The 15,369-nt window shown below is 36.5% G+C and overlaps 2 protein-coding genes across 2 annotated transcripts; both read right to left on the reverse strand.

The window, feature by feature from the left end:
• Window positions 1–996: 996 nt before the first annotated feature.
• Window positions 997–1,365, reverse strand: LOC103993424 (uncharacterized). The gene has a single exon (XM_018829997.2). It carries the CDS (start codon window positions 1,363–1,365, stop codon window positions 997–999), a length of 369 nt encoding a protein of 122 aa, XP_018685542.2.
• Window positions 1,366–1,728: 363 nt separating this feature from the next.
• On the reverse strand, window positions 1,729–14,611 carry LOC135645798 (2-isopropylmalate synthase A-like). Its single transcript, XM_065164546.1, has 12 exons — window positions 13,837–14,611; window positions 13,546–13,759; window positions 13,378–13,458; window positions 11,964–12,053; window positions 11,784–11,870; window positions 9,533–9,633; window positions 7,522–7,555; window positions 7,362–7,436; window positions 6,125–6,208; window positions 5,920–6,054; window positions 2,409–2,554; window positions 1,729–2,271 (listed from the first exon to the last, which is right to left on the reverse strand). The coding sequence occupies exons 1-12, from the start codon at window positions 14,541–14,543 to the stop codon at window positions 2,136–2,138; spliced, it is 1,890 nt and encodes a 629-aa protein (XP_065020618.1). The 5' UTR covers window positions 14,544–14,611; the 3' UTR covers window positions 1,729–2,135.
• Window positions 14,612–15,369: the final 758 nt, after the last annotated feature.

The raw sequence follows: 15,369 nt of genomic DNA on the forward strand, positions 1-15,369 counted from the left end.
CAAAATCAAACCTATCGGAAAGATGATCGTTAACTGGTCCGATTCAATTATCGGATATGATGTGTTGAAAAAGGGGAATAAACCAATCCGATTATATAAAATGAATTATGTTTTGTAATACGAGAAAGATTACTTAAATGTCTAAATTTAAATATTTTTTTATTATTTGTTTAAGAGGTCAATCATGAAACTATGATAGATATGATTAAAACTAAGTTTAGTGTAATTACCACCAATTTTATGTTTATAGTGTTGGTTGATATATATTATGTTTAAATTAGTTTTAATGTTTTTATATACTTGCTATATATAATTTTAAATTATTTAGCATATTTTAAATATACTATTGATCCAAGGCTTAATAGGGATCTTTCATGATTTGATACTTGTTAGGAAAAAATATCATGGACATATTGATCAATCAAGATTCTTTCTAGGTGAAAACATGGAGCTCCTTATGTGTCAAATGTACAAAAAATCGAGATTAAAAGTAATTTTCTAACTCGATCCTTCCGACACTTATGTTAGTAACCCGAGGTGTATGAATACGGACATGAGCAATCCAAAAAAGTTCTCTCCTTTTTCTCTGTGTTAAAAGTGATATTTTATACTAGATGTATCCCCTATCAATACAGATAATATGATAGTAATGTATCAAATAATTAGCGGACGATGTATTCCCTATGAATACATACAAGTATGATGGAAAGCAGGTTTATATCTTATAATTTAACGTGCAACCAGAAGGACACCAAACTATAACGTGCATAAGTCATGATATGTTATTGAATTAATGGCTCCACCATAGTCCATAACAGTGTTCGACAACCCCTTCAGGATGACATCTTTACGAATGACCTGATAACGTTTATTCTTGAAGTCCTTCGTTTCCCCCAGACTCCTCTAAGCTGCAGAAGTCGGCGGAATCGTAAAACCTGAGGAGGAGGAAAGGGAGGAAATGAGAATTCACATGGCACCCGCTCACACTGTCGTAGGTCAGTAGAAAATGATCGACTTACTTCCACAGTGAGTACCATGGCGAAGCCGTTTCCCGCAGTAGCTGGCCACGAGCACAAGCTTCTTCACGTTGATCCTCTTGTGGCGAGAAGCAGTAATGTTCTTGCAGGCACATGAAAAGTCGGCTTTCTTTACCACCTTGCAGCAGTGTTTTGTGGGAATATCCACCGGTTTGCCGACCGCTACGTAGCGCGAGCATTGCGAAACCAGATCGTGCCAACCCTTGCACTTGGGACCTTTGTGATCTTTGGGACCTTTGTGGTCTTTGGGCATGGCGAGGCTACCTGACATCAAATGCCCAGTGACGAGGAGTGCCAACAGCAAGCAAACCGTAGACAGCTTCGCCATCGTCGCACTTCTGCCGTTGTTAGTCGTTGTCTTGTTGATGATGGTTGACGATCTTATAGACAGTGAGAGGAATGAAGCTTTTCAATTGCCTTCAGAATTCTCGTTGCGAAGGCAAACAAATGCACCGGAAGCATGATCATGTCAGTTACACAAGCAATGGAAGATGAAGTCCGGTGTTTGAAGCAATCACGAGAATGTCGTTCATGGAATTGTGATGATCTTCTGCAAAGCTTAGATAACTACAAACTAAATTTCTTTCATATAGGGGTGTCCACCATGCCGATAACACGAACCTACACTGTTTGTTACAAGCATTAATATCACAGGCTGCAGCAAACGAACTACCGACATCCCTGCAAAACATGCAAATCAAATGGAGCTTATGTAGCTGCCATCTTTATTAAATAACACAGTTGTACTATCTAAAGGCATCGTCTTAAGGTCTATAGTTTCATCCCAAGTTTACATGAGAAAAGAGGACAGGGCGGGAATCACCAAGTAGCCACACATGTAACTATCAATGGTAATTCGAGGTAGCGAAAGGATAAGTGCACCACCACCTTAAGGTCCTAATGGAAATGAATTTGGTGAACAAGAGTCCATATTTAGATAAATATGCAAAACAACTAGCAAGGCCTTTTACCAACAATCGCAAAGCCCTAGTAGTTACTAGAGGTCTTGCTTCGGATCATGGAAGATTAAACAATACCCAGCCTGCTATGTACATCAAGGAACACGCATTCTGGTCTCTGGAAGGCAACATATATAACTCAGTGGGAGATGTTCTGCTTTTCAGTGTTTTCCTTTGAAGCTCTCATGGCAGACACGAAACCGAGCATCTTGTTTAGTGCACTTATGTAGGCCCGAACACTCGAAACAACAACATCCATCGAAGCTCCACTTCCACTGAGGAAAATGATAAGGGGTGCTCATTCAACATGAAGAGGATCATTGATCGTAAGAAAGAAATCAATAGCATGCCTTCATAGTGCACCTAGAGATGAAAATGAGAACATGGAAAAAATAATTAAAACAAACAAAACCTGAAAGTCCGGCGCATAGTTTCTCCGGTTAACGCATGCATTGATGTATAGCTATCATCCCCACTTATGACTACTCTGGTGGTTGCAATTGCATCAATGCCTTCAGTTACGGCATTCATAGCATACTCCTTTAGAACTGCATGTACCTGCAGATGTAAAACACCGTTATGGTGTTATATAGATACATAACAAACAAGGCAGTGAGGTAGACTCTAATGGAGAAATCCGCAAGTCCACCATCCATGAAAGTAATCACCGTTATGATATTGTGTCTGACACTACTGGTACTCAATAATTCGGCGGTTTGGGAGCTGGATTTAAAAATTATGGGATCAAATTATTGGCCCTTGATTTATGATATGCACCCTTGAACCCATGAAGTTCGCCCTTGTGTATTTGACTGTTCAACATCCCCCTTTGTAGTGACCACTTGTTCAAATTTAAAACAATTGAAATAATCATCAAAATTAATTCTTGCAACATCAGTCTTTTAGCTTCCATTTCAAAACATACTAAGGCCAAAGACTTGGGAATTATGCAAAATATATTGCAATGACAAAATAACATTGAATAAATAGCTCTACGAAGCTTTCTCAATCAATCTATCCAACAATGCCCGAGTTCCAAGATGATAATTTCAATGTACATATGGACAGGTTGAGTCTTATTTTGTCTTCATATCCTTGTTATTTGTCAGCAGAAACAGATCACATGGAAAACATTATCTAAACCACTCCCTGCTTATCAGCTACCTACCAGCCTCCTCTTTTCTCTCTCTGTACATATCCAGCAACTTTTTTCCCTGCACATACTCGATCACTGTTGGAATGGCGAAGGACATCAGGGAGGAACCCTGAGCTGTACTTTCGATCCAGCCAATCCACAAATTTCAGGAAAGAATCATACTAGTTACCGGGTATTTTGTTGACACTGACCCCCCTTTTTGGGGGTTCACACGATCTTGGAGGGAATTGGACTCCTGCTAGACCAGTAGGATTAACTCCAGGTACTAGGGATGCTTGGACCACAACCCTAGCTATTGAAAGAAAGGACTGCCACACAGTGTGTGCAAAGCAATGGTACTAAATTGACTAGATACAACTACGATCTGTCAAATTAAATAAATGGATTCAGAATCGACAAAAAAATAACTTAAAATAAAAATATAAGAAGTATGATAGCAGAATCTTAGAACTTTATAAAACTGAAATTTGAAAAGAAAATAACATTTATATGCTAAAAGGACATGAAATCAAAATGTAAGATAAACACCAATATGAACTATAACAATAGCAATAATAAAGAACAATTATTGTACATTTATTTAAAAATAAACATTAGCCATATCATGAAAAAATATTTGCATAGTAATTATCATGGATTAAAATTATGGTCAAGCATAGATCATGATCTTTGGTTGGATCCTCATGGACCTAGGGTGGATACGCAAGAATGAAACCTATATCTATGTGGATCTGGCTTTGATCTACGCAAATATTTCCTAAATCTACACAAATCTAGGGCAAATAAGTATGGATCTTTTGATCAGATACATTTGAATCTAGCCTAGATCTATGCAAGTCTCGATCATATACAAACAAATCTCGACCATACCTGAGTTGATCCAACAAAGAATAAGGTAGATCTTCCAACTTTGCATTATTCTGGGTCCATTTCAACCCAGAAGTAAAAGAGGAAATGACTTGATTTAGAACTCAAGCTTTTATGAAAACAATTAAATCATGTTCCTAAGAAAGAACATAGAACAAAGCTTAAATCTTCAATAACTAACAACTAATTCTGAATTTAAGCTTCAGATTTATCTTTAAAGAAATACAATGAAGTTCAAGATTTAGAGGTTCGAAAGAGAAATTGTGGGAGATTGAGAAGTTTGAGAGAGATTGAGTGAAAGAAAGGAAAGAGCTAAATCTTTCAGGTGGAAGAAAAATGAGGGACAAAATCGAGTAAGCATATGCTTAGTGCCTGATAAGCTTGTGTTTACTGGTCAGCTATAACTCGATATCATAATTTGGAAAGCATACTGGGTGGTACAGGATAAAATGGATCAAGCCAAGCAAAATCGCCTATTCTTCTTCTTGATATCCTATAAAACTGTTTAATAATGGATGGTTTTGTTGAATCTCGAATTTTGATGATGAAACTAATTGATAGTGTTTGTGATCTAATGAGCGTTTTGAGTAACGAAGGGCTAACGTCGGTCAAAAAAGACAAATTGATTAAAGTAGGAGGAATCGGACGTTGGACCGGAACAAACATGTCAGAAGATTGAATGTTGGGCCGGACGAACGGTCGACGTATCGGCAGAAGGCTTCGGGCCGTGAATTCGCAGAAAAAAAATGCTGCTGTAATCTTGTGTGAACTCCTCTCAAACTCTAAGTGTTAGTGAAGTTTAAGAGAGGAGGTTGTGGGGGTTGTAAAGGTTCTCTCCTAAACCTATCAAAAGAAGAATCAAGTTGTAAGGATAGTTGATCTTCGCCCATTGAAGGAAGATCGTTAGTGGATGCCGATGGCCTCGACGGAAGGGGAATCGGTAGAGTGGATATAGGTCACGACAACTGAACCACTATAATTCGATTTGCATTTCTGTTTTGCTATTTACCTTAACTGTAAACTGCTTTACTTGCTATACATCCACTACACTCTTCCGTATGCTTTCAAGTTAACATCTTCCAAAACGGGTTTAATCGCAACGAGATTTTAAACCGACAGATATGAGGCAAGCTTACCATGGACTAAATATGATGATATTTAATCCATGGTAACTACTACTGTGTTAAGAACTTATCTTTAAAGAAAGTTAAGCAACCAATTGTAGGTCCGAATCTTCTGTAATTTTGTGTAGATGAAATGAGGCAATTCAAAGACAACTAATAAAAAATTTTACCCAAAGATACCCCTCATGTATTTGAGAGTAGTTGTTTTTTGCTATATTGTCTCCCTTGTCTATTATGACATCTATTTTCTTTAAAGGTAAAAGTCTATTCCTTTTCTTCTTTAATATTATTTTCCATGTTTTATCAGTGGTGGGACATGAAAGTTGCAAAAATGGCAAACCACAAACTTAACAGCTGTAACATATAGAATACACAAAGATATCAACATCCATATTCACAGCCATAGTCATAGCCTCATACGTTTCTTTTTTGTCGTTCTCCCATTTCAACATCTCCATCTTTTACATTTTTGCAACTAACACATCGCCTAAACTTGTTCAAAATTGGTCAACTATGATTAATTTGATAGGTTATAGTTGATAACGACCAAATTTTGGCTATAAGGCCAAGAATTAAGACAATAACAGATTGGAATTTGATGATATCAACAATCAAAGCAGTCGAGAGAAGATAATAGCGGAGTAGGTAGCAAAGGATATAAAGGGAGATTATGCTGTCATCATAAACAGGAGTCTATGACTATCATAGACTCCTGTTTATAATAGAAAAATATTCAATGATAGAAAATTCAAGAGTTCAGAATTCTCAATCCTCACCTGGACTATGCTGTCAATGGCTTTATATGCTGCATCAACAGGACCAGTACCAATTGAGCATGCAATTTTCTCCTCTCCGTCAGAAGATACCAATTTTACAGTTGCGGTAGATAGGCCAAGTGTTCCACATGTAGCCTTTCCAATGAAAAAGTTAGTAATTTACATCGGGCAAGTTAAAAAGTGTAAAATGTCAGTACAAGATCACCTGTAACTCGCTGAGAGACCAAATGACAGGAGGTTGAAATATTTCATCAGATATTAGTGCTTCTAGGTCTTCATCGGATATGCGCTGTCATCATAAACAGGAGTCTCTTAGCAATAAGCATGCTTGTGAAAATTATTTAAGGCACAATTTCAAGTCAATGGTGCTTTGGACTAGCTATGTCTCTCCTTCTGAAATAATGGAAGACAAGTTCCTAATCGACCATAACCTCATAATGCTACTTCGCAAAGGCCATACCGCACACTATTGCATTTACCATTGTATGTACTCCACAAATGAATTACTAGCCAGCATGGAGGTGGCTGTTGTATCATGCCAACCGCACACTATTGCATTTATCATGTGCCTCAAATCATGTCAATGCATGGAGGTGGCTGTTGTATCATGCCAATGCATTAACAGAACAGCACACATCAAATTTGCTCCATGCACCTCCAGGCATACAACCTTGCAAGTGCTAGTATGAGCAATGGACAGCACAATATAGAGATATCACCCATGATTTTGACAGGCTTACAAAACAGACATTAAATTGCTGCTTAGACCTTTGAGCAACGCAAGCACAGATAGCCCATGTAAGTTGCACTAAAGGCAAGTCATGTAAGAAAGAAATGGTTTTATGGGAAATTGTAAAGAGAAACAACTTCTTTGACTTATTCATGAACTGAGTACTAAATTAGAAATATCATAACAACTTATAATCAAATAAGTCAAAAAGAAGAAACCTTAAATAAGATTAACGAAAAATGATATAACAAAATCCAAATTATTTCTTTTACAACGATCTTGAATTTATCAACTTGGAAAACAACCAAACAGACAATCAAATATGCATAATTAGTAGCATGCATGCCCCTGGTTGTGATCCACAAACTTCACTGTAGTAAAGTACTGTTTCAAAAGTGAATTCATTTTACCTCAATAATGTGCACCCACAGCAGTGAATGCTTTGTGGTAGTTTCTATGCAATTAGTACCAATATGATACAATACATTTTACAAGGTGAAGAAACTAGGAAAAAAGTGGATTTAATGATATGCTTTTAAGAATGCTAAGTTTACTTCACCAATAAGCATCTACTCATCTTCTATTACAAGAAAGTACAGCAATATATAAAAGCTATGTTTCTTTTCGAATATGAAATAATTTATGCACAACAGAAAACAACCAAACAAATAAATTTCAACTGCCAGAATATTATTCAGTCTGTCCTTCTCACCTTTTTCTTCTCAGCAACTTCTTTGAAGCGTTTGAAGACATCATCAAGTTCCTTTCCACTGATGTCATACCCAAACTAAAAACACAAGTTACAAATACATCATGATGTATCTAAGACTGCCATGGGAGAAATTATAAAAAACAAAGACAATCAGATGTACCTCCAATAGTCTTGATCTCAAAGCATGACGTCCACTGTAAAGAGAGAATATTTAAGGTATTATTCTATCAGGAAAAGAAAATTCTTACACCATCACCAAAAACATTCTGTTAATAGAATATTGATATAGAACAAAGATATAGACCGAAGCAGATTTTTCAATATCCAGTTAGATCATAAACACTCAATAGCAGAAACAGCAAAAGAAATATGAGCACTACAACAGATGATATTTTTCACAAACCTATTAGAAGATGGCAATGTATCACAAAATATCTTAGATATATGGCACAAAAATATTAGTCCTCGTTTGAACACTAGAGATAGCCCATTCAATCTCAACCTTCTTGTGAAATTCATAATTATGCATCTAAACTCACTTCAAATGAATACAAAGATAAATAAAACAGATACTAGAAGCACAAATATTTGGAATTATGGTAAGATTGCTTCATTATGAACTGAATGATGAAGGGTTCATGCACTAAAACAACCTTACAAGGGGATCCTGCATTTGGCAGGATCTGGTGCAGTAGGTCTCCCTTCCAAAGAAGCAAGGGCATGTTTGTTATCTAGAAACTACCATCACGAAATATCTTCTACTCAAAAGTAATGTTTTAAGCGCATAGTTTCACTTCTATAAAATCTAAGTTTGGCTCAAGACTACTATGACATTTTTGGATGTCTAAAATAAATTACACTTGAGAAAAAAGTAAATAATATGAAAAGAACTTGCTCTTGCTAGGAACATGCACTACATGTGTCTTGGTGCAATTGTTTCTCAGCATCCAAAAGACAGATGCCTATGAAATTTCATCAAAATAAACATATAAGAAGAAGTTCTAAGTAAATATGATAATATCATTTTGTCTAGGCATTTGTAAGAGAGAGGGAGTTGTAGTACTATGTAAAGAAATTCATTAACCAGGTCATGTCAGAATCTTTTAACAACATTTATTTCCAAAAACAATAAAATGCCAACAAAATTTGCATCTAAACTTTCAAAAGGGAGATTGTTATCTATTATTTAGCATATCTACAGTTAGAAACCCATATAAATTGTTCTATGTTCGTACCGTACCATATCGAGCAAAACTAAAAACGCCGATACGGTACAAAATTACGAACCTTGGACAAGATTATAATGTGTTGGTTAGATCTACAAATCAAAAGGTGGCAGAGGAAGATCTCAGAAAACTTTATCAAAAGACACGATGACTTTATTTTTATAGCACAGTACACTGTTAATATAATATTCACAGATAAACTTTTGTTTGAATCTCGTAACTTATCCTGTAATCACAAATACCATGACAATAAGTTTTCTTAACATTTTAATATCTACCACATGTGCACCTGAATACTGCATGTGGGCCCTGTGGTATTTTGACTGCATGTATACTACAACCACTTCTTAGAACATTAACCATCAACAAACATACTTTAGGCCAAATTGTCAACGAGATGTCCTATGTGAAAGAAGACATGCTTGTATTTTGTAAACAAAGTTAAGAAATTAAGGACAAAATGACTAACACAACAATAATAATAACAACAACATCAACAAAGTCATAATAACCCAACTATTTAGGATCGGCTATATGGATCTTTCGCCATCTGCTCTGTAGCAGTAGTGATAAGAAAATTATTTAGGGTTAGCTATATCGATCTTTCTCCATCAGCTCTCTACAGTAGGGAAATTAAGGACAAGATGACTAACAACAACAAAACTTTGCAATGACATTCTAAAACTAAAAAGTTGATAGTCAATCATCCAAAACAATAAAAATAATAATTATCTAGATGCAAGAATAGTAATCTCACATACAAAGATTAGGGTAGTTCTCATTATAATAGAAGTGCTAAGTATCTATTTAGTAAAATCCTGTATAAAAAAGAACAACAAAGTCATAAAGTCCCAACTAATTAGGATCAGTTATATGTATCTTTTGCTACCATCGAGATACCCTGTAAGAAAAAAAGAAGCAATAATCAAAAGTCATAATCCATACCTAAGCTTTCCAAGAACAATGCCAGACTCATTGGAACGAGATAATCCAATATCTTCTGGAGATATGATCTCATATGTACCCTTGTGTTTAAGCATCCCATCCTGCAAAACACTAGGTGAGAATTTTTTATGTGTAAAGGAAAAAAAAAAGAATAGCACAAACCATGATAATTCAATTTGCCAAGAGTTATAACCACATAGAACTTCTCTATTGCTAAGAGCACCTTTCACTTATAATATAAATGACAAGCTTCTGAAAACATAACGGAAAGACAAAGTTCCAACACTTCAACATAAGGTGAAAAAACCATAAACAAGAATTAGTATGTACTGAAAAAACCATATAAAAAAATTAGTCAGTGCGTTGAAAAACAACTTTGAGGTCAAATCAAATAACTACCTTAGATAGGATTTGAAAGTTCACAAATAACCTAAGCCTCAATATAGTTTGCACGGTTACTCAACACCTAGGCAGACACATTGGTAGTGGTTGTGGTTGTACTGGTTGAAACAAACCAGAACTCATCGGTTTGACTATCGACTGGTCAGCAGATCGATCAATTTTGTTTAGTCCAATCCGAAAATAAGTTTATTGTTCATTGAGCTCACCATACTAGGCTTACAAGAAGTAAGCCTACAACCAATGCCGGTGTTGGGTCCTTTTTTTTAGTTTTTAAATGCCTAACAACAATTAAGTCATTTTTCTCCTTTTTTTCTCTTCCTCTCTCCTCTATCACCTCCTCCACTTTCTTCTTTTCCATCTTCTTCCTATATTGCCACCCCTCGTCCGTGTTGCTAGTTCCACATTGCATCCTCCCTTATCTGTAGCTCTCTCTCTCTCTCTCTCTCTCTCTCTGTAGTGATTCGCGTGGGACCAATAGATATCATCTTATCTAGATACTAAGTACATTGTACCATATTGTGTACCATGACGGTCCAACCGTCATCAGTAATGGTAAGAGACATAATCCTTGGAATAAACAATAAAAATTATCCCATTTATTACTCATTCAGTTGTTCACTTTTTATCCCCTTCTCCTGGTAAAAAGACAACGCAAGCTGCCTTGCAATCTAGGCTTATTTTCTTCTTCATTTTCTTTGAATATGTTTGACTAACAAATAATTTGATTTATAAATTAAATATGAAGCCTATTCAGTGTTTTAATGTCTAACACCAAGAAGATGGGTAATGACACCCTAAAAATGTCTACCACCCTTTTTTTGTTTTACCTCTAGAACTTATCACTTCTAAATAAAATGTATATGCTTTACAAGTGCAGTCAGGCCCCTAGCTTGACCAGCCATGACCCTTTGGCTAGCTCTAAGATGGCTAATGTTGAGTCGCAATATGATCAACATGATTATCTGACAATTGAGAATGACTATATCATAATCCTTTTCAATCACTAAAATATTGCTTCCTAGCAATACCACCATCTCAGTCTCATCTTAAAGTAAATCATCTTAATCATCAATCAAAAGCTTGAGATTTTGTGGTCCACTAGGATCTTTGTTTCTGCAAAATTTGATGGAGGGCTCCCTTGAGGCCAAATGAAATTATCTCCCAAGAATTTTAAAGGTTTGGACAGGAGACACTATAAGTCAAAGAGCTCTCCTCGATTAATCGTGACCACTATCTTCAAACAATTTTTTTCTCTAGTTGTGTTTATATTATCTAATACTTCACACATTTAATAATTAGAGAAACATCAAGACTACAGTGGGGTCTATCAATATGTTCAAATCTACATGTGCATTGATTTTATCCTTTTGTATGACATATATCTAAAAGTTATCTATTACATAAACAATTTATAATCTTTTTATGAATTTATCTCTGTGTCTTATATAATTTTAATGTTTAACACCTTAATTACATTTGCGATTTCAAAAGGTACTCTAAGAATATAAGTTAAAAGAATTTTCAGCAGCCACTATTTTATTTAAAAATTTCAGATATTTTCCTGTTATTTGCAGTTTTCACATTTCATTGTTATATTATTTTCTTGATCAATTTAGATCCAGATGGGAGAAGGAGAAGGCCTGGATGTTCTTTCATCTGCTTTATGACATTGCATACACATGATTAGGACAAAAAAGATTTAGATACATCAAACAGATAAAGTATGACACTAGACCTAAATGTTGATGTAGTCACAGTAGAACTAAGCCATTATATAGAGCATTAAGCAACACAATAATTTAAAACAGAAGTAACATCTATATCTTAATGACCATGAATTATCGTGAACCTGGTGGATGCCACTTTCATGAGCAAAAGCATTAGCACCAACAATAGCTTTATGTGGCTGTACATGCAGTCCGGTATGCTCTGCCACCTGCAACATCAAAACTAAATGTTGAGAAAATTGCACAAGTAACTCATTCTCTAGAAAATATAAAAACTTCAGAAACAAAACAGCTACAATTACCATCTTGCTTGCCATGAAAATATGTTTTGTATTAATTCCAGTATATAACCCTCCCAAGAGTTCCTGACGGCACTTCATGGCTACAACAACCTACAATGTTGCAAAATGAAGGATGATGAAAGATTTATAAGAGGTAAAAAGACGTAAAAGAAAGCAAATTAGCAATTGTAACTTTAGAACTGCAGAGAATTTGCTTCCTGACAAAAAAAATCATCTTAATTAAGTTGTACATCTTCCATAATCATCATAATTTACATTTGCCAGTTTAAAATATCCTGGCACAGTGGCAAAATTGAACCATGAAATGGACTTTTGCAGAATGGAGACAGAATGTAAAGCGGACCTAATTTCTAGTGCACCACGATAGAGCAAGAACTGTGAACAAGCAAAGATGAGCTACATTGGAATTTCAAAGGAACCAATTTAATTCGATCAACTTTTAGCATAAAGACACTTGCCATGAAAATATTAGCATCACCATATTATGTTGCATGTGACCATAAAACTGATTATCTGTTTAAAAATGAAGTATTAAATTAACAATGCAAATTCTTTCATTCACTGTACTAAAGATAAATGAGTTCTGGAAGAACAATTGGCTCCAAATTATAATTCATTTTGAAGATCTAATGGAAAATGGCATGCGGTCAAAACATGATTGAATTCTCTCCAATGAAATGAAATATGTTTTAGAGTTAATAAGCTAGTTGCTTATTCTAAGATAGTTGCTTTGGATTAGTAATCTATTCAACTCCAGATATATAGTTCGTTTTAGTTTTTTGAACCGCTTCACAATAATTTATCTTAATTAGGTTCACATATTTTGTATATGCATCTATAGTGTGTATATATGCATCCCATATGCATATGCTTAAAGTCGCTGCTCCATGTATTGTCTAAATGCTTCATCTTTGTAACAAAGAAAACAACCAGTGTCTGTCTTCACCAACTATGCATGAGACTGTCAGTCTTATATTGTTGGCGCTTCAAAAATGATTCATCTTCAAAACAGACAGGGAATACCTAAATTTTCTTTTGTATCTTTTGGTAAACAAGAAAAAAAATCAAATATTCAGTTGAGCAATAGCATAGCTTCATTTCTGACAGAATCAATAAAGTTTGAGTAGACAAATCAAATATAACATTCTTCCAATGGTTATTGAGGTTCAAAGTCATAGAGATGTCCTCCTTCATTCAGAAAAAGGTGTTTAACAAAAGGCACTAATCCTATCAAAATAATAATTTTTGGCAAATGATAGATCCAAAGAAATAATAAGAATTTGTGACAAAGCCAAACAGAAAATGTCTTCAATATTTTCATTATACAACGTATCTGTGGTCTAAAAGCATCATCAGCTTACAGTACTATTTTTAGAACATAAACTAATGGCCCTTGAGTAATGAAATTAAATACCTCCTCCAAAGAAGCATTTCCAGCTCTTTCGCCAATACCATTGACAGTGACCTCGAGTTGTCTTGCCCCTGCATAAGCGCCCTGAGATTAGATTGCCCAATAAGTGAGTGCAAAGATGCTGGTAAAAATTATACATGACAACAGTATGCTAGGAAGCAAGATACATACTGCTAATGTGTTTGCAGTTGCTAGTCCAAGATCATTCTGGCAGTGAGTTGATATGATGGCATTTTCAATGCCAGGGGTGTTTGCCTTTATGTCGGCAATTAACTTTCCGAATTCGGATGGAAGAGTATACCCAACAGTGTCTGGGATGTTCAGCGTTGTTGCCCCAGCTTTAATTACTTCCTCCAGAACATGATATAGAAATTCTCTATCAGACCTGAAAGATCATAACCACTACAATCAGAATGTAAACTTCTTAAATAGACAAATTCGAGTACTAAGAGAGCACAAGACCTTCCAGCATCCTCAGGGCTAAACTCGATGTCCTGACATCCAAGACTCCTGGCATAAGCCACCATCTCACGCGCAATGTTCACCACCTCCTCCCTCGTCTTCCTCAGCTTATGCTGCAAATGGATCTCGCTCGTGGCTATAAACGTGTGCACTCTCGGCTTCTTCGCATGGCGAACCGCCTCCCATGCCGCATCAATGTCCTTCTTATTGCACCTCGCGAGCCCACAAATCACCGGCACATGGCCGTCCTCGCCCACGGGTTGGTTCCCGACCTCGATAGCTATTGAGCGGACGGCGTCGAGGTCATCCGGGCTGGAAGCCGGGAAACCGGCCTCGATGATGTCGACACCGAGGCGGGAGAGGTGACGGGCGACGACGAGCTTCTCGTTGCTCGTCATGGTGGCGCCGGGGGATTGCTCGCCGTCACGGAGGGTGGTATCGAAGATGCGGACATAGTTGGGGTCGGGGATGTGATTGGGGATGTACTCGGGCCGCGAGGGGAGGGAGCATTTCAGTGCACCTCCGGAGCGGCTCCATGGTTTAGGAAGGGGCGAGGGGCTGGGAATCGAAAAGAAGCGCGAGGAGGGAGGGGAGAGCCATGTGTTGGTGAGAACAGAGGAGCGGGGAATGCTAACGTGGTGGCGATGGACGCAGCTGGGGAAGGAGAAGGACTTACTAGGGTTTGAGAAGACGAGGGAGAACGCCATGAGCGGCGGCGGGCGTCGAGCGTCGGGACAAAATAGGTGGAAAGGGGGGCTGAAACGAGCAATCAGGATAGGGTTCAATGGGTTTATCGCGTTACTTTTGGCACGTACGTTTGGAAAGCGACGGGACGTAATTCGATGAAAGCAAATTCGACGCATGTGCAGTACCGATAACTCCCAAAGAAACCGTCCATCTCATTTCCCCGGACCATCTTAACCGTCCATCTCATTCGAATAAAATATTTGATATTGACCGAATCCGACGGATGGTTGAGATGCGAGCAAGGGATGGAATGGACGGTTCAGCGAAATTCTTTATTACTAAAACTTAATATAGAAACTTACATATTTTATTATTAATATCAACTGAAATTCTTTAACATATTGAGATTCATAATATTGAATGTAATGAACATAAAATAAAATAAAATTTATTAGGTGCTTAATATGACTTTCGAATTATGAAAAATCATTCACAGACATCTCACTTTAGAATTTTTCTAGTTGTTATTATCAGAAAGTTTTTTAAATAGTTATTAGTCCAGTTAAGAGGATCTAAAATTAATTTTGGTTGTTTGATGATATAACATCTTTATTTTCACTTTTGATAATCACTTGGGAATAATTTGCAATTACCAACTATAATTAGAAACGATTGTATATATTAGTTTCACCAGTCTTTGAGGTGTCATCATCATGATATTTTAATGATGTTCTTGACATTTTGTGCATGCATCAAATCTCATCACTATAATACCTCATCATAACATTGATATTTTGATATGATGTATTAGTGTCGGGAAGACCAGCCAACACAATCAGTAACAGT

The sequence above is a fragment of the Musa acuminata genome, chromosome BXJ3-8, assembly GCF_036884655.1.
Source record: "Musa acuminata AAA Group cultivar baxijiao chromosome BXJ3-8, Cavendish_Baxijiao_AAA, whole genome shotgun sequence".
In the NCBI taxonomy this organism is placed as follows: Eukaryota; Viridiplantae; Streptophyta; class Magnoliopsida; order Zingiberales; family Musaceae; genus Musa; species Musa acuminata.